The 19,213-nt window shown below is 41.3% G+C and overlaps 1 protein-coding gene across 3 annotated transcripts in view; it reads right to left on the minus strand.

Annotated features, from left to right (window-relative positions):
• vps13b (vacuolar protein sorting 13 homolog B) overlaps positions 1-19,213 on the minus strand; it is a 267,108-nt gene that overhangs the window by 141,309 nt on the left and 106,586 nt on the right. For all 3 annotated transcript variants that reach the window (XM_076148413.1, XM_076148410.1, XM_076148411.1), the window contains exons 20-22: positions 15,522-15,631; positions 14,055-14,187; positions 3,925-4,058 (exon numbers count right to left, since the gene is read on the minus strand). In XM_076148413.1, coding sequence (XP_076004528.1) covers positions 3,925-4,058; positions 14,055-14,187; positions 15,522-15,631 — 377 coding nt within the window. The remainder of the gene's footprint in view (positions 1-3,924; positions 4,059-14,054; positions 14,188-15,521; positions 15,632-19,213) is intronic.

Consider the following 19,213-nt stretch of genomic DNA (forward strand, 5'->3'; position numbering starts at 1 on the left):
AATTTCAGTTTTGGTAGCAACATGCTCCTCTGCCAGCACTGAACACATTCATGTGTTAAATAGACGGAATTATTGCAAAATCCCTGAAAAAGAATCACCATCCTGATCACTTGTAATTATTATCAGGGCCTTGAGAGAACATGGGTGCCCTCAGGGAGAGTGGGTAGGAGAGGAGACGACCGGATGAAAAGGGGTCAGCGTGGGCAGTGAGAGGGATAGGAAGCAAGTGAAGGAGAAGCTAGGGGAGAAAAGGCAGGTAAGACGAAAAGGGGATGCAAAGTTATAATTAGAAGAAGCTCCACATGTGTGGTAAGAGAAAAAAAACCCAACACAACTCCAGGGCTGAGAGGCAAGTGGTCATGTCCATGCATGCCAGGCCACTGTGGCCAGGGTGACAATTACACCAAGGCCCTTCAGCTCTAATCCTGCGGCTCTAATCCTACAGTGTTATTAGGGAATAACACTGATCATCTGAACACTATGATCATCGTGTGAAGTATTATACATTCAAGGAGACGACAACAATTGGCCAGAGCACACTGGCCGTTGGTGTTTGTGGAGGACTTTCTTTACTGTGAAGATACAAATTTTCTCTGGGTCATTTTTTTAAGAGAAAAATTTGCTTTGTAGTCTGCTTGTTGGTTTTCAACTCAAGTTGCCCATTTGTCTTTATCATTGACAGGTTTATGAAAGGGTTAAATTAAGCTCTCCAATGGCTTTGAATTGATTACGAATAATGTGTCTACCATTTCCATTACAAGGTGAAAATTGCTGATCTTTCTTACAGTAACAAAAGAGGGGAGTCTTAAAAGAGGGACAGGAATGTACTAAGTTTAAAGTCATGAAGAAACCATGGCTCATTATAATTTCTGGGGTTTGGTTGGAGCACTCAGCCGCAGATAGAGCGTGACACTTATGGATTCAGATAATAATCTGTGCCTTAACCACGCATGACGGGACATAACTGGGAATAATTGCTAACTATGCTTGTCATTGAAAAAGACAAGTATGGTGTAAAGCTACAAATAGAAACGTGCATGTTCTTCTTTTTCCAGCTGTTATTCTGGTTTTAAACTCAGTTGGTTATGTGTCTAAGACATTCATCTGTATTCAGAGCTGTGGTTCATTTGCTCTGTTCCAATTTGGGGAATAATGTTAACAATCTTTGATTAAATCTGTGTTCACACTGTTACATTTAGGGATGTGTAACAACATGTTCTTGGAAACTGTTTTGTGATTAATCAGAATTGACAGGAAGTAACCTCTTACCTTTGTCTGGACAAAATCACAAACACAATGGTAAATGGAGCATCAGTAACCTCTGAATAATTGCTTTGCATGCATTTGTGTCGTTGTTTTACCAATGTTAGGTACATCGACAAAACATGAATTTTGAGCGAGCATCAAGGCTATGATTCCGTAACAATGTGTTGACTCTTCTAAACAGAAGACACACTGCTTCAAACCCCCTCCTCAGGAAAAGAAGTACTCTGATAGGAGCATACACCAACATGTCCACAGATGTCTCTTCTGAAGACGCATCAGGTGAGCTTGGTTAGATATAAAAGTATTGACAAGCCTTAGCATTATCAGCATATTCAGTACAGCAAGTGAGTTACATTGTTTTGTTAAGTCAGTGGCATTCTCACTGCAAAAAAACTGCTCCATGGTGCGATAGCAAGCTAGACCAATCTCACTAGGTGGTTGATTTGGTCTGGACCTGAGTGTGATTGCAGTGTTCACACATGCCCAAACAAACCGATCTAGGGGGATACAAAGATCCAGGTCTGAATACAACCTAAGATACATTTTCATTGAAATGAAATGAACAGTGCAGCATTGTGCTGCATTACAGAAATGCTTACCCAGATTTCTTGAGCATTTTTAGTTTTTTTTTAAGTAATATAAGGAATGATGTATACATAGGAGAATACAGTGTGTAACTAGTCAATGATAGTAAAATGAAAATATAGAAAAGGGGTGAAAATCATGATTTGGTGGTTTGAGCTTGACAAATGACAACAGACACAAGTTACAAATATAGAAAAGATTTCTAGCATATTTTCTACATTATCATTCACATTCTTAGGGTAGTTCCATAAGAGTAAAATCTACAGTCTTGCATCTGCATAAGACCTCTATGTTCTCGCCTCCTGCTGTGAACTAATAGCATAGTCAAAATCACCAGAAATCACCAGAAATCACCTGTCCAAATTCCTTTTACAGCCACCTCTGCCCTTAAGTGGTCTCAACAGCCTTAGAATAAGACATTCTTTTGTCACCTTCTCCACCACAACCTGCTGCCCCAACCTATTCTCTATTCCTCATGGGCCTCACTCCTTTGCAAAAGACAGAAAGAAAGCCCTGCATGCCAAATTGGGCACATGTGCAGCAGAATTGAGCCATTAGGTATTCTGTTTACAACACAGTAAAATAAATGGATTGGTTTAGGTTTGGGGATATCCAAGGCCTGGGGTACCAGCTGTTGGGTCGGTTGGTTTGGTCCGCTTCCACTCTGATGTCAACAGGACAGCCTGTTTCCTAATTGCTGCTGCAGTACGTGGTGTGGTCCCAGTCACACAGCCGAAGGGGACAGAGAAAGTGGAGGCAATGACGGGCTCAGCAAACTATTAGAGGGTTGAGTTAACTTTTGTGGAAGTACTGTGAACAGCTCAATGGCCTGAAATGGGACCAAAGCTCTAAGGCATTATTTTAATTCACATGCGTCATGCTCTCTTCAGGTTTGACTGACAGCTGTTTGTGTGGTCTAGCAATAAGAATTAAGATCCCTCCATTCATTCTCTATAGCTGCTTATCCTTTCAAGGTTGCAGCAGTGCTATTCCCTATCCCAGTGGTCATTGGTGGAGAGGCAGGGTACACCCTGGATAAGTCGGCAGTCTATCGTAGGGCAAACACACAGAGACAGACAACTCAATGACACTCCCATTCACACCAAAGGGCAGTTAACTATGAACTTAGGCTGCATGTCTTTGGAGGTGGAAGGAAACAGGAGCAGTCGAAGGAAATCCAAGCAAACATAGGGAAACCTATACTAAACCTAAACATGTTGTTTGTACTTCAGTAAGAACCAACATTTGAAGAACAATAAGTAACAATAATAAGACATTTATTAAGATAAAAGACAAAATGTAGGGTACATGTGCATGGACCCTGATGTCCTGTTTGTGCATCAAGAGGAGCTCTGTCAGAAATGTTTCAGCACCTCCTGATGTACTTCAGATGGAGCTGGTTGTGATGTAGGCTTTGACTTGTTTAGTCAAGATGCAGCAGGCAGTCAGACAATGGAAGTACCCAGTTGGACACTTAAACAGATGGACAGGGATAGTTGGCCAGCTACTCAGGCATCCAGAAAGTCGATGAGCCACAAAGGGACACGAGACAATACGTATACCTCTGTATGTAAAAGCAGCTAATAGGCTAACAGCTAACAGAGGGCAATGGAAGCCACATGTCAAAACCACAAAGAGAGCTAAGCTGGGCTGAGCTTAGTGTCACTGTTACAGGGAACAAAAGATGAACAGAAGAAGAAGGAGCTTGTGATTTCAGTTCTGTCCAGTTCATTTGGGACAGCTTAAAGCCCCGCCCAGATTTCAAAATGTACTGTGATATAAATGTCACATCACATAACACATCCCATATCAGTACGTGCAAACTGATCCTTTCATGACAACACCACGGCAAAGGATATGACCATGACATAATTTGAACACATAGTAGCTTTCCTCTCAGTCCTGGAGTTAAGAATAATCTGTCATGCCATTCTGCTGACCAAAGAGGCATAGCCATAGTTGATAATTGCAGACGAATAGATGGTAAGCTAAAACAATGGCCAGGACATGTGACAGGGTACCAAGATTATATCCACATTACACCTCAATGGACTTTAGTATGTTCTACAGTACCTGTACAGTAAGGCGTTTGACAGCGTCCCAAGCATGGGCTATCACTTCTTTCATTTTCTCCTCTGAGTTGGTCCATGACTCCGCTGCTGTGGTTTCAGGCATCACCTTCACCCCAATGGACAGGGGGCGAGATTCTAGGAGGGGTGGGGGGGGGTGAGGGGGAGGATAAAGCATGTTGGTTTCATACACTGTTCTTGAACTGTTAAAACACACCTTTCAGTCAATATGGGGAGGTAATCAAGTGGGAGTGATGGAAAGGCAGATGAGTAACCGAGTGAGAGAGAGGTACAGAAGTAGAAAAGAAATGGATTGAATTTGTCATGATACCTAACTCAGCTTTTCATCATTGCATACTTACTATTCACAGGACTTTCACCACACAGTATATTTGTACACTTCACACAATAACATTCCATACATCCCTATTTACCTTCACTTCATTGTTTCTGTGACCTTTGAACAGAACTTAAGTTCTTTCACTGGTTCCTTATATATCAATATCCACATATTGACAAATGGCAAAACTGACTTTGACAGGACAGACTGTGCTTCACCGATTGTCTCCCACTGAGTAATGTGTGTAGTAACCGCTGTGATATCATTGTGCTGTCAATAGCATTTGGCTTTAGATGGTTCTGTTGGTGTTAGAGTTTTCCTGTCACATCACATTAGACAGTAGTTTCCTGTAGAGCTCTGCAGGGGTCTCACACAGACATGACTTGGTTTTATGGCTGCTGCTCTCTGTCATGTGGCCTGGCTGTCTAGACCAGGGAGACATTACCCCAAGGAGTTGGTATGGTGTGTGTGTGTGTGTGTGTGTTTGTGTCAAAAATATTCTGCTTGTCTGAGTCTGTGTATCTGCAAGAGACGTGGAGTAAATGAACTCATTTTGACATCAATTTCCATGTCTGTGTTGTTGAAGATGTGTAGCCTTATAGCAGGGTGGAGTGAAACCTGGATCACTAAAAGAGCAACAATTTGTGTATGTGTTTTATGTATTACCTCTGAGATTGCTCTGTAAGTCCAAATACTGTATATGATTATGGATATATGCAATCCTTGTTGTTAGTACATATGCTGTGTGGATTTTATACTATACTATAAGTAAAATAGAGACAGTAAAGGTCAGGCAGAGCATTCACGCTTTAATGCAGCTGACCTTATACTACCTAGCTCAAATCTCACCTCACTTCAGAAATACATATACCTAATTGTATGGAAGGTGTCAAAATTTGGGCTAAAGTGCATCATCAGTTGTAATTATGCAAGGGCGAGGTAGACGCACCATGTTCCACTATATTTTAAATACCATTCCAGAGATTTGTTTCCTGATCCTGGTGTCATTATTTGGAACAAAACTACCATATCTTGTTTCTTTTGAGTTGGCGCCCGACATTTCTGGCGAGAGAGGTCAGGAGATTGAGAACGAGGGAAAGAAACAAGGTAACGCAATGTGAAAGACAGAGAGAACAAGAGGCCTAGATTCAAATGAAAGAGAAAAAAGAAGGGAGCGCCCAAGGCTCTTAAATCTGACTGGGTCTAAAAGTCCTCAGAGTCCTTTTAAAGCAGGTTTATTCCGCCTGCCTTGTGCCATCTCAGCCATGTCCTCTTTTTCACCCTTTGTTAGGCCATTAGGCATACACCACTCTCCTGTTCTTTTCTCCCTCAGCCTTCAGCTTAGGTGTAGAGCTGCCAGTCCAGTCCCCTATAAAAATGTTCCTGCTCTGGTGGGGATTTTTCATGCACTTTGACAGCTCTGTCACATCTCCTAGTAATGTGTATAGTGATCAGAGAAATGACAGATAGAAGAGTACCACACAACACAGCGACTTTGGATTCTGAAACAAATCAGTGTTCGCTCATTGTGTGCGATTGACACATGCACTTAAAACGCATGCATACACACACACAACTGAATCAGATACAGTCGCAGTTACACAATGCTAACACCACGCCAGTGAACTCTCCAGATTTTACAGTCTTCACAATAACAATGGCACAAAGTATGCATATGTCCTTCCTGAGTGGTTGAGCAACTCAACCATAAAAACAGCCACATTGAAGGATCTTCACATTTCCCATGCAGCCCACTATTTTTCTGGTATGTTTCCTATTACAAATGGTTTACAGTGAGTTGAAGTGTTGTATACTCTGTTACAGCTGCATGCAGAGGCAGCAATGGGGCTCTTTAATAAACCTGCCCGCCTATTTGTTTTGGATGCAAGTTGATGTTTATTTAAATATTTATGTGATTCCATTTGTTACAGAGCAATTGTAGGTGCCATGAAAAAGTTAAGGTTAAGTTAAGGGTGACTTGGTGTTTTTATTCAACTACATTAGCAGGACATTTCTGCATTTTCTTTTGAAAATATTTTATTATAGTCCAAATGTAGTTTATTTATTGTATATACCTTATATTCAATTTCACGTACAAGATTCACATCCTATATATATTCGCATCTTTTATTGCAATCTCATATTTTGGATATTTCCTTTGCTTTCATCTATACATTTTCTGATTATTTTTTGTGTATTTTTTGAATGGTTGGCAACCCTTGGCTGAATTTACCATACCATTTCATCTATCCTCAACAATATGTCCAATCAATTTTTTGCACTGCATTGTGCTTTATCATTCTATTATCTCTTTCTCCCTTTCTCTCTCTGCCTGTCTCTCTTTACCTCATCTCTGTCACGCATGCTATTTCCTAAAGTGTGACTTTTTGTGTGTACTGCCTGGCATGCCTTTTTTTGTACCTCTGTATAATCCCACTGGAAGTTCCTATTGCACACCCAGCCATTTGTGGAGAGTGAATCTCTCTTGGAATTGCCCTCTCTTGGAACCTCCCAAGGTTTCTTCCTATTTTTCCCTTAAGGTTTCCTTCCGGGAGAGCTTTGGACAGCACAGTGTGTCTGAGGAACCATGGTTCAAAGACGATTTTCCTGTGTGCCCCCCAAGCTGTAACCTCAAAAACCTCAGCCAATATCTACAAGGACTAAAACCCTTATCATTCTTGAAAGATGAAATGGGATACATAATGACAAACTAGTTCCCTACACATTGTTCATGTTGTCCTGGAAGTCAGTGAGGTTTAAATGGGCTCATCTGTATGGCCAGGTCAAAGACATTCTAGTCTAACTACAATAGTTTCCTACAGACTACAACCATTCTTCTCAAAAGAGGGTTGGGGATGGAGGCTGCGAATATGATGTGGTTAGGCACAAAGTCTTAGTCTTTAAATATATATACACATTTATATATATATATATACATTTATATATATAAATATATATATATATATATATATATATGTGTGTGTGTGTGTGTGTGTGTGTGTGTGTGTGTGTGTGTGTGTGTGTGTGTGTGTAAATATATATATATATTTATATATATACACACACATATATTTACCTCATTGCCGTTCCAGAATGTCTCTTAACTCTAAATTCTGCTCTTTCTTTCCAGTCCTCAACCTCACATTTTTTTTGCTGACGTACTATGGTTGAGATCACAGAAAATCCATCAGCATTGGGAAGCACTCTGTGAGTCCCAGATCCGTGACCCCCACCAGACAGTGTCATCTACCTTGCACAATAGCAGTATGAATGACAATGTTTCCATTTCTCTCTTTTTCTTTCACTTGCAATCTCTCAGGACTACATCTAGGAATACATCTAATGCCATCATTCAGGCCACTGGCAAATAGGAACAAAGACAACAGTTCTCTTGCAACCTTTAGGAGACACAGCCAGATTGAGGGTGGGTTTCTCAGTAAAAATGAAATATGTTCAGAGAGTGCCAATGGCTAATTTTAGGATTGAAACAGAAAGCCAATGAGATCAGTGCTCTGGTAGAAGCTTGAGAACAATGAGAAGCTCAGGAGGCTCTTGATCAGAAACACACTGCTGCTGCCAACAAGAACATTCATTAGGGACAAATAAAGAAAATACTTAGAGGCTACTTTTATGTGAAACAATTTGTGGCGTAATTGTGCAGGCTGACTGAAATCGACCTCAAACTAAAGAGAAACAACTTGTTTTCAAAGGCGTCATTCCACAGCCGTGCTTGTAAAGGATAATCATACAAAACTATTAACACTTCTGTGATGATGCTACCAAGAAACATTCAAACAAAAGATCAGTCCTGGCATTCTTTTAGAAAATAAGGTAAAATATCTCAGCCTTTCTTGTCCAACCAGTAAAATGTAATTTGTAGTGACCATTCGCAACACAACTGAACTGACCGAGAGAACCAAAGAGAACAAAATAAGATCAGACAAGCTTCAGCTAGAGTTAAGCAACTCTAGGCAAGACAGTAGTATTTTGAGGTCTAGTTTATAAAACCTACTGTAAGAACATGTTCAAAGAATGTCCACAAGAGAGGTGTATGAAAATATACAGTACATGGTAGTATGTCACTGTGAGACTTCCAGACCTACCTCACCAGAAACACGATTCCCTATACGAAGTCTTAATTACCAGCGTCTGTTTGTGCTTAGGAACTTGAAAATTGTATCTGTAATATTTTTTATCATGTGCTAATTCAAAGTCAGTCATCCTGTGGAACTGGCCTCACTCCAATACAGTCAGAGCGGGTTCTAGTTCTGGTTGGTGTCTTGTAACATGTACCCTGTACATTTAACATGTGCAAAGACCAGAAACCAACGGAGACAGGGTGAAATATTTTGTTGCCAAATGCAGTGGATGGCCTCTGAGATTCAAGCTGGGCAGTCCCACTATGATATCACCCTCATCGCTTTCTGGTGAAATGATCTGCAGTGAGCTGGTTCTGTATGTCTCTATACGTTTGCCTAAACATTAACATGCACCTTCCAAAACCCTGCAGGAAAGTCTCCCCTTGATTACTACGAAACCGTAGCTCAGCTAAATGTAGTACCAAAACAACATAGCACTCTCTTTACATCATAAAAGTGCCAGGCATGCATTCAAATTGCCAATTGGAATCAGGGATGGCTAGCGAGTGCAATTGTTCTGAAGTGGCTTTGAACTGCTGAAAACATTTTAACAAAAAATGTTCATCTAGTGGTTATGATTTATACTGTTAATTCCCAGAGGTAATTTCTGGGGGGAAATCAATAGCTCCAGTGGAAAACTACAATAACCAATAAGAACAGAAAAGTACTGCTTTTGCAATAAATCAGGCGTAACAAAACGTTCATTTCAAATGTCATTTGATCTTATAATGGCATTCTGCACAACCACACTGTAAAGGCGTAACATGCTGACTTACATTTTCTAATTGTTCACTTAAATGCATGGTTGGTGAACATATTGTGGGCCCTCTGTCTGTCTCAAATATCAAGATAGTTTTTCAACCCTTTGGTGATTTTGGATACAGTATCTCTATATTATTTAACAATGACCAATACAGTGATTGGAGTATTTGCTGTTGGAGGAGGTGGAGTACATTGCTTGTGCTTCCAGAAATGGTAGCTACCTTCCTTGTGCATTTGTGCTTTCCCCATATCTCTTTCTCACAGAGTTTGTTGTTCTCTTGGGTACTACAGTACATCTCTTGCTGCACTAGTGTCACACTCTTTTTCAACAGGGTGAATATCAGCAGATGTTCTCAGAAAGTGACTCAAGGGAAACTATAAAAGGAGTATCCACTGTTTAGGCCGGGTACATAAGTTATGGGTGTTTAGGGGCTGAAGTTTAAATCAGCCACTTATGGTAGATGCGTTTGCTACAGAATTAAGGCGTTACAGTTCCTATAAGAAACTTCTAACGTCATCTCCTGAAGGTCAACTGAGTAGCAGAATGGCAGTCCAGTTGGCAGGCTGCCTGTGTTGAACTCTAGCAAGTCTTGTGTGTTTATTCCCTGTGCGTCCCTGTGAATGGCAGTTCCAACACGTGTTGACTCCAGCTGGCAAACAACCTGCACATCTCTTCTCTGTTTACCTAAATAGACGACTGCAGTCTGAAAAATAAAACGCCTGCTGCAGTGATTACAAACCCCCTTAGAGTCCCCCGAGAATGATATCCCTCCAATAAACCCACAAGTAAAATCGACCTTGTCACATATCTGGAAGTTCACTTGGAGTCATGTTAAAACAAGCACATTAGAGCGATCGAGGAAAATGCCAAATGATAATTTAGCAAAAAGAAGAAAATGGGAGAACAAGGAATGTCTGTCTGTGTACCCGCTCCAAAAAGCGAAAAATGAGCCGGGCCATTTCAATTCATTTCTTACAACAACACAATTTATTTCTCAGGGCAATTATCAATTTGCCTGAAAAAACTTGCTCCATCATAGCTCATGAGATTAAGGCCCATCAAGACAAGATGGTCATTTCTCAACTATAGTCGGATAGGCTTTACCCTTCACTAAATCATTATGGCTTATTGATTCAACCTAAGCTAAACAGCTAGATCAGATGTCTTGGGGTAAACAGCAGTTACAAATAGATTCTCAAAAATCCATCAAATGACTCGCCGTGGCTAAATGGCTTTGCAGATAAAATTCATCCTGCCAACGAAGGAAGCAGAAGACATTTTTATTTCCAGTTAAAAGTCAACAAAGTATAAACACCACAGGCAAACATGATATCCTAATAACCAAACTGGACTGAAGGGGTGACCCTACTTAGGAATTTTTTTACATAACTGTAAGAACACAGTGAGCTCCCACTGTGTCCCCCCTGTTTAACATTTTGGCTTAATATTCACAGTGAGCTCCACACAAAGTACAGCAATAAATAAATCAGCTTTGAAGAGCTTAATTCCAATCATAACATGTTGGGTGTCAACAGCTCTTCACACAAGGCAACTGGGGAAGGCTTTACAGGGGAAAATCCACCCCAACAACAAAATCTGCATATTTAATTCCGATGACCTTAAATGATTCAGGAGCCTTGACTCTTAAAGTGTGGTTCTTTTTTGATTTATGAGGAAGTTAGTGAAGTTGCCTGCCTGTATGCATGTCCTTGTTTGAGTGCTGATAGAATGTATGTACTGTATGAACACATGTCTTGGTGCACAGTCTGAACAGTGTTCACATGTCTGTTTTGGGTTGGATTTCTACTTTATGTGCGTCGGTTAAGTTTGTTCCACTCAATCATTCATAAAACAGCTAATACCAAAAGGGGAACTAAATATCAAGACATATTAGTCTACGTATTAAGTATGTCAGTATCAAGTATCTGACTCAGCAGGGCCAGTGAACCAGGGAATGAAAAATTATCATTCCATTCATCATCCCCAATTAATCAAAGGAAGGATGGGTTATTTAGAGAAATGAGGTGGAACTTAAGTTCAATATAGAACACACTGTATCAAGTATCACCACAATCCAACAACCACCTTCCATGACATGTAGAGTTCACATCATTATTCATGGTCCATACCATAAAGTCATCTTTGCATAGAGAGAAATGGAATAACTTGTTAATTGCAGGAAGGATACATTATTACAAAACAAAGAGGAGGAAGTGGAGTTGAAGGATGGAGGGAGCAGAGGAGTACCTGCTGTGCTGTGAGCTCCTCTGTTGCGTTGAACTTTAGCTCATAAAGATTGTTTAACTGCAGGGAGGCTCATCGTTTCACTGTGATTAAAACCACAAGGCTTAAATACCTCAGCCCTCTCCTTATTCTGGTTGCTCTCGGAAACAATTTGTAACTTTTCATTCCATCCGTGCCTGCGACACTGGAGCCATCTCCACAGCTATTCATTGAAATTCAAGCTCATTCAAAATGTGGAGTGATAGGGTCGAGGTACTGAGGGTTGAATTTTAACAGAATATAGTGCTGGCACATGAATAAAAAAGGGCTTGTTTTCTTGACACAAGACAAATATTTGTATTAGATCAAGTTTAAGCCTGACTATATGTTTCTAACAAACAAATGCAGCCCTATAAGGCCCTATAAGGAGATGCCAAATACATATGTGCCTCACACTAAAGACTCGATTACAGCCAACTTCAGGCCAGATGTGCGGACCACTTAACATTTCAAACCCACACTGCATGTGCATGTAACATGTACAGTATGTGTATTGTCAGTTCATTCCATAATCCAGGTCAGGCTTTTGTTTTGAATCATTTACAAACAGCTGTCTTAGACATAATGACAAAAACACAAACAGGGTGATTAATTCGCAAAAAGACTGCCAGAAAAAAAAGGAAAAAGCCCAACACAAAGACAAACAGCTAGCCAGACTGAAAAACAGTGACACAGACGTAAAAACAAAAAGTTAAGACAGCGAGACAGAATACACACAGAGACAGACAACTGGCAGATAGGAGGACACGCACATTGATAATCAGTGCACTGTTTGGTTGAGTGTCGCTGGCGGTTAGTCTGGTAAAGCTGTGGACTGTGGGAGCCTGACGACCCCTAATGAGAGAATACACGGTTGAGATGTGAGTAAGCAAAGATGCCGCGGAATGGAAAAGCCATTAGCGCAGATTGGATGAAAGAAGGAACAGAGAGAAAACCAGGAGGAGAAGGCCGCGTGACCTTTCAGCTGTGAGCTTCCAAAGCAAGCGAGGAAAGAACCTTAATGGCCTTTTTCTTGAGCCTTTTCCTATCAAAACATTCAATGATAGGGAACATCATACACATGCAATATTATTTACAGCTACAGTATGACATCACCTAAAATGGGGAGTCATCGCTTCTGTTAGGAACACATTTCCCAAGGACTAAAAATAGAAAAACAAGCATTGGCTTATTTCCCCTGACTCTTCAATGCAATGCCTTGGCACAGAATGCTTCAACCCTTTAAGTCAGGGGTGGGGAACCTTTTTCCTATCGCTAGCCATTTTGATTTTGCCATCAATCTTTCGATCTGCCGGTCTGACGGGGGGATTATGATCCCAGTATAATTATTGAAATGCCGTCATCGAAAGAGCCATAATTTTCTCACAGGAGGTTCCCCACCCCTGCTCTAAGTGTTTAGACATCCTGAAGAACACCCTGAGAGTGGTCAAGAAATAGGAACTTTTTTTCCACAAAGGCTGCAACTAATTCAGTGATAGCAGTAAAGATGTTCCATTGGATCATGTTAATGAAATATCTACAGTGGAACGTGAGAGAGGTCAGCTTTTAAATGAATAAATAAACCACATGGCCAATCAATGAAAAACATTTCTGTAAGGCTCTGTGTTCTGTCAAGAACAGCTCTCAAAGGTCCAGTCACCTCTCAGGTGTGCGTGTGTGTGTGCGTGTGTGTGTGTGTGTGTGTGTGTGTGTGTGTGTGTGTGTGTGTGTGTGTGTGTGTGTGTGTGTGTGTGTGTGAGCCCTTTGTGACTGCCATACAATATCAAATAAGCCAAATGTCAATACACACCAAACAAATTCATCACACTTCTGAAAAGAACAAGTCCTTCTTGTACCTTTTCTTCACATTTGAAGTCTCAGGAAATAAATCCACACCAGGCAGCCCAAATGAATCACTGGTATGCTGAACAGTGTTTTCACAACCATAAAGAAGAAAAGGGCTGGGATTGAATCCATCCTCCTCATCTCTGTGCTCCTCTCCTCTGCTTATCCAATCTGTCCATGCTTAGTGCTACACTGTTCAGAGTTTCCTACTCAGAGACAGCAAGACACCGATTTGGAAAACACACTGGAGAGGATCTAAGGAGGGACCAAAGCGTGTGTATGTGTATTTGTGCGTATCTATGGGAGGCTGTATGAGACATTATTCATACTTGCTCTCACACGCATCATCATACTCTCACACACACGCACCATCAAACTCACACAAGCACTATTCACTAATAACAATAATAATAATAATATAACTCCAGTATAACAATTATTTTTTCACCTTTTTATTCAATGACTCATAGTATGATGCATGTGTGAGAGTGTGCTAGTGCGTCTGTGAGAGTAAGATAGTATGTGTGAGAGAGTTTGATAGGGCATGAGTTTGTGTGTGTGTGAGAGCAAGTATAAGTAATGTCTCATACGGCCTCCCATATGCATCAAACACTGTGTGTAAAAGTACAAACAGTATCTGTTTGTGTGCTGAATGTCTTTGTTCTAAATGGGGGGGTCCCAGAAAGTGGAAAACCGGCCAGTGATCTATTGTATTGTGGGCATCCAGAGTCCACAAAGCCAAAGTAAAAAACAAACTATGACAAACACAGGGTTGTAAAGCTTACCTGTCACTGTCTTGGTTTTGACTGGACTGCTGGCATAGTCTGAGGCCTGATTGGAGGTTTGTTTGGCCAATGGGGTGCTCCCGATGGAAAACTCATCCTCTCTTCTCTTTGCCAGTGGAATTGGACCCGGAGCCTGCAGTGAGCACAGTATGAGTGAGTCCCAAGGAGGCCATCGCACAGATGCAGAAACAATCAAAACTACACAATAACTGAAAACCAAATGAATGAAAGAAAATGAAATAAATATTTTTTGATTAAATATGAAATTATATTTTGACCAAAGACACAATTAAATGTATGATGCAGCTGACTGCAAAAGCCAACTAAGCCAACTACCAGCCAACAGCATACTGCAGCCCATGTAAAGACAGACACAAACACAGATACATTCAGTGTTCATTTTTACACTTGTTTTTGCAATGGGTCAACACCCAAAGCTCGTTTGTGGCGAGATTAAAAATGGGCCCCAAAATGACATTTTGAAGGTACTGATGTCCAAGGGGGTTAGAAATATACATGTGCAAATGTGTGAGATAGCACCTAATGATCCATGACATGACAAACGCGATATGATTCACAATATGAACTGTTTGATTTTAAAAGAAATGCTACATTCAAAAACTAAAACTAACTCTCTGTATTCATTTCATTTTGTCCTATTCACTGTCTTTTCCACTATTTTTTCCTAAATCCACCTTCCCTTCCCTTTTCTCTCCTTTCCAATCCACATTTCTCTAATTTCCTCCCATCCTAACCTTACTTCGTCAATGCCTTCTCCTTTGTCCTTCACATGCTTTTGTCTGGCCTTCAGCTGAAGGCCTTGTTTAAACCAACCAGGCCTTGACAAGTGGCCCTGACAGGAAGATGAGGTGGACATGGACACACACACACACACACACACACGCACTGCACATCTAATACAGTACGTCCACACACAGCACCCAAAGTTGAATATCCCTCACACTGGCAGTAGTTCACTAATAACATATGTTTACCCTCATAAAGCAACACAAACTTCACAAACAACTTCCAGAAGTAAGAGTTACTACAATGACATATCTGCCTGAGGCATGTAAGACGTCAATGTGCTGATAAAAGAAACATGAACAGTATAATAATATGATACTTGTATTAACTATACATATTTATAGGCCTTTAAGTTGTGAACAGATCCCAAACAATCACACCGAGCATGTTTGCATGTGTTTTTGAAGTGTGAGCACACAGATTCCAATGTCCATAACCACCATGACCCCTGTCAAATAAATACATAGAGACAAGATGGAACACAGGCAGCAGATGGAAAACATGGAGAAAGGTAGCTGGGAGAGAAAACACTAGGGAGAGGGACGGAGGGAGGCAGAACTGTAGACAGAGGTCCATATTTAATTGTGGTTATTATACATAGACAATTACAAAAACTATATATATGTATCCTTGAGAGAACATGACAGAAAGATCTCATACCTGTTGCTGTTGCCTGGTGCTCCCTCTATGAGACGGGTACAACAGCCAAGTGCAAATGACTGGGTCCACATTGACAGAGATGCCCTGAACACTTACAAGCAGGACTGCACCTGAAAGACACAGAAACAGAAAAATCTAATGATCATGGTAGAAGAGGCATAAGACTATAAAGACTAAGACAGAAACAGCGTGATCTCACACGTTGAAGTGTTCCCATGTAATGATGGCTGAACAGCACACCCATTGATAGAGATCACAAATAAATACACACGAATACTGATAGAAGATGAATGAGACAAATCTGCTCAGAGTGAGTGTGGGCTCTCCCACTCCTCAACACATACAGTGTATCCTCTTAACCTGCTGGTGGGTATCAAGCCTGCTTCTTGGAGAGCAGCAAGGAGCACAGTTTGTTTCAATTGCACTGTTCAGAGTGGTAACACCAAGCCAAGAATAACATTTTCTTTTGATAAATTTCTATGAAACTGGAGACTTTCTCTGGGTTTTGGTTTACTCTTAAACAATAATCTTTACCAACAATAATCAGGCCCTGAGGTAATGCATTAGGATCCTATCAATAATGATTCCCATGCCGGCAGGATTAGCACAGGGTCTCTGGCGTGCTGTGGAATGTCCCAGCATGACGATAGGAGGATGTTTCAGCTCTAGCAGGACTTTCGGCAGTTTAATGGAGCTTTGGACAAGACCATGGTCTTCTGTTTCAGGCCCTGGGGCAGGGTAGTTTGTGTGTGTGTGTGTGTGTGTGTGTGTGTGTGTGTGTGTGTGTGTGTGTGTGTGTGTGTGTGTGTGTGTGTGTGTCATTTCTGCAAAGCCTGACTGCTTGTTGCTTTGCCTCACATTTCAGTCCCGTAATAGTATTGGCCGAGTGCAATCTTAATATCTCTCTCTGACACAAACCTTTTTGTTTCGCCAGCTCTCAAACTTGGCAGTCACTGCTCGCTTTTCTATTATTTCCTGTGAACAATGTAAAATAAAATGGATGTAATTTGCTCCATTTTTACAACATTCTGTGAGCTGTTTCTCAAGGTGTGTGTGTGTGTGTGTGTGTGTGTGTGTGTGTGTGTGTGTGTGTCTGTGTGCGTGCGTGCGTGCGTGTGGGTGTGCATGCTCGTGTGCGTGTGTATTTTTTTCGCTGTATTCTCTTTCACCCTTCTCTACCCTGCCTTCATAGGCCATACCTCTGCCCTACATCATCTTCCTTCCTCCCTCCTCCTAACAAGTAATAATAACCTCAGTCCTGTGGCTTGAGATCTTATACCACAGTGTGGCTGCTTAATAGACCTTGGCTGTGGCTGCAGTGCTGAAGCCCTGCTTCAAGTGGTTTCATCATAGCCCATAACAGCACTGAGCCGTATACGACCCAAAGAGCTGGGAATGGGCTGAGTGGTGAAGATGTGTTCAATAAATTCAGACTACATCGACCACTCAGGGATCTGCTGAGCATGATCAAGCACATTCAACATGAGTCATAGGGCAGTTAAGTCATATAATTTAGGTGATGGATTGTTTTTTAAAGAGTTATTAAAGAGGAAAGCTAGCAACAGAAATTATATAAAATGCCTAATTGCTGGTAAAGTTCTTGTCCAGAGCTGCTTGGCTATAGTTTGTAGCATTAATACAGTATGTGTATCATGGTTCAGCTGCATCCTGTGCTTACTGTAAACGTCTTGAGTACTACTACTACTACTTGCATCCAATCCAAAGCATCCAATTTCTTAAGGGACTTCAACATTTAGAGTGAACCACATGACAAACTGCATATTGATGTTAGTGGACCAGTCACACAAGCAGGATTGGTGTGCAGATCCAAAACCCATGACAGCTGTTTCTTGGCCTAGCACAAATAAAATAGACAAAAACCCACACACATAACGTTCCATGAAAATAAAATATTGTGTGCCAACTCAACAAAGTATCTGACTTCTACCAAAGCTATACGTGTCATTGTTCATGTAAGAATCATTATGTACAATATTGTATTGTATAAAACAAATTAAAATATACATAAATTGTGTTTTCTATACAAACACACCGATACAATAAGGAAACATAGCAGGAAAACAGTAAGTTACTCCTGTTACTGCTACTACTACTACTACAGTAAGTTGCCCTACTGTTGCCAGCAGGGGCGGCAGTCGCTCAGTCCATAGGGGACTCAGCTTACGTGACCAAGAAAGTGGACTGGGAGCTGGAGAGTTGCCAGTGTGCCTCCAGGGCACTGCCGAGCTGCCCGTAAGCAAGGCACCGAACCCCCAACTGCTCCTGGGGCGCCGTAGAATGGCTGCACCCCCTCTGTAATGCATGTGTTTGTGTGTGTAATATGTAAGAAATTACGTGTGATATACATTGTGAATGCATGTGATCTGACCAGAATAAAGTATCTTATCTTAATGAATAATAATAAATAGAATCCAAGAGAGCAGTTGTGTTGTTGGTGTTGTTCCACCAGCTGTCATCTTACCCCATGTTTGCCTGCAGTGACATAAATCCATTTATAAGCTCTTTTACTGACATTACACAAGCAAAAAACTTTTTTTTCCCTGCCAGTCTGTCTCTGTCAAACAAACAGAAATATGTGTTGTATGTGTTCAGGCTTTGAAAACTGAGAAAACATCTACATTGCTTTTTCTCATTTCTTCCTAATGTTGACACTGCTGCCTGGACGTGACACTGCCTTTGAAGCACGCAGCAGAAACGGCCTGGCATGTTCAGAGGGCGACCTCAGCGGCGTAACTGTTGTTTTTCTCTGCTCTAACAGGGTGGCATGTGGGTAATTACCAAACGTGATGACAATGATAACCACCGTGTTTTTCTAACTTCCTAAATGATTATTCAAGGAAAACACTACACAGAGGTTTGGGCCCTGAAAATACACACTAGTATAGACATATGCATGTGCAGGCATCTGTAAAGAGACACACACTTACCTCCACTCAGCCAGGAGAAGCTATAGAAAGCTTCTTACATTGAAACGGGGTCTACGGCCATTCATACAGACATTCATTAAACTATCTTTATAATGTCTTGTCGAGCATGTGGTTTAAACATTTTTTTAAAGTAAAATCTGCCTTTGTTCAGTCGCTGCAAACATGCAATCCAATCAATGGGGAGCAGTTAGGTCGTTGCAAGTTCAAAACAAAGCCCCACAGTGCAGACCAAAGACCTGATTGAGGTTACAGAGGGCTCAACTGCCTAACAACAAGGCCATGACCTGATTTAGAGTTTTAAAAAAAGGAAAAGGAGAGGCGGTCGCCATTTGCCATATACCCCCCAGGTAGAGGGTAGGGAGGGTCTTCATGTCCTCGTCAGCTAATCGCCCCCTCAGAATCGCTTCATTGTTGGATGTGAGGCAGCACTGGGACCCTGAGTCCAGCTTCTCCAACAGAAAATAAATAAATATAGACCAGCCTGCGTCAGCCAGATGACTTCTGACAGGTTTGGTTAATTTCGAAGCCAAGTAGCAAAACAAAACATTACGCCAGCCCGCAGGGCCTACACTGCCTTTAATTGCTTTTCCGATGAGCTCATGACTCAAAGGTGTCCTGGAGCCAGCCATGCAGCCCAACAGGTGTTCTCCTGGTGTATGTGTCAGTGTGAGTATCTGAGTGTGTAAGAGATGGAGCTGTTGTCACTGCTGAACAGGAACTTGGCTGTAAGTGGGTGGGTGCAAG

Source organism: Genypterus blacodes, unplaced genomic scaffold (assembly GCF_046128005.1).
Source record: "Genypterus blacodes isolate CSIRO-AG114 ecotype Tasmania unplaced genomic scaffold, CSIRO-AGI_Gbla_v1 ptg000040l_1, whole genome shotgun sequence".
NCBI lineage: Eukaryota > Metazoa > Chordata > Actinopteri > Ophidiiformes > Ophidiidae > Genypterus > Genypterus blacodes.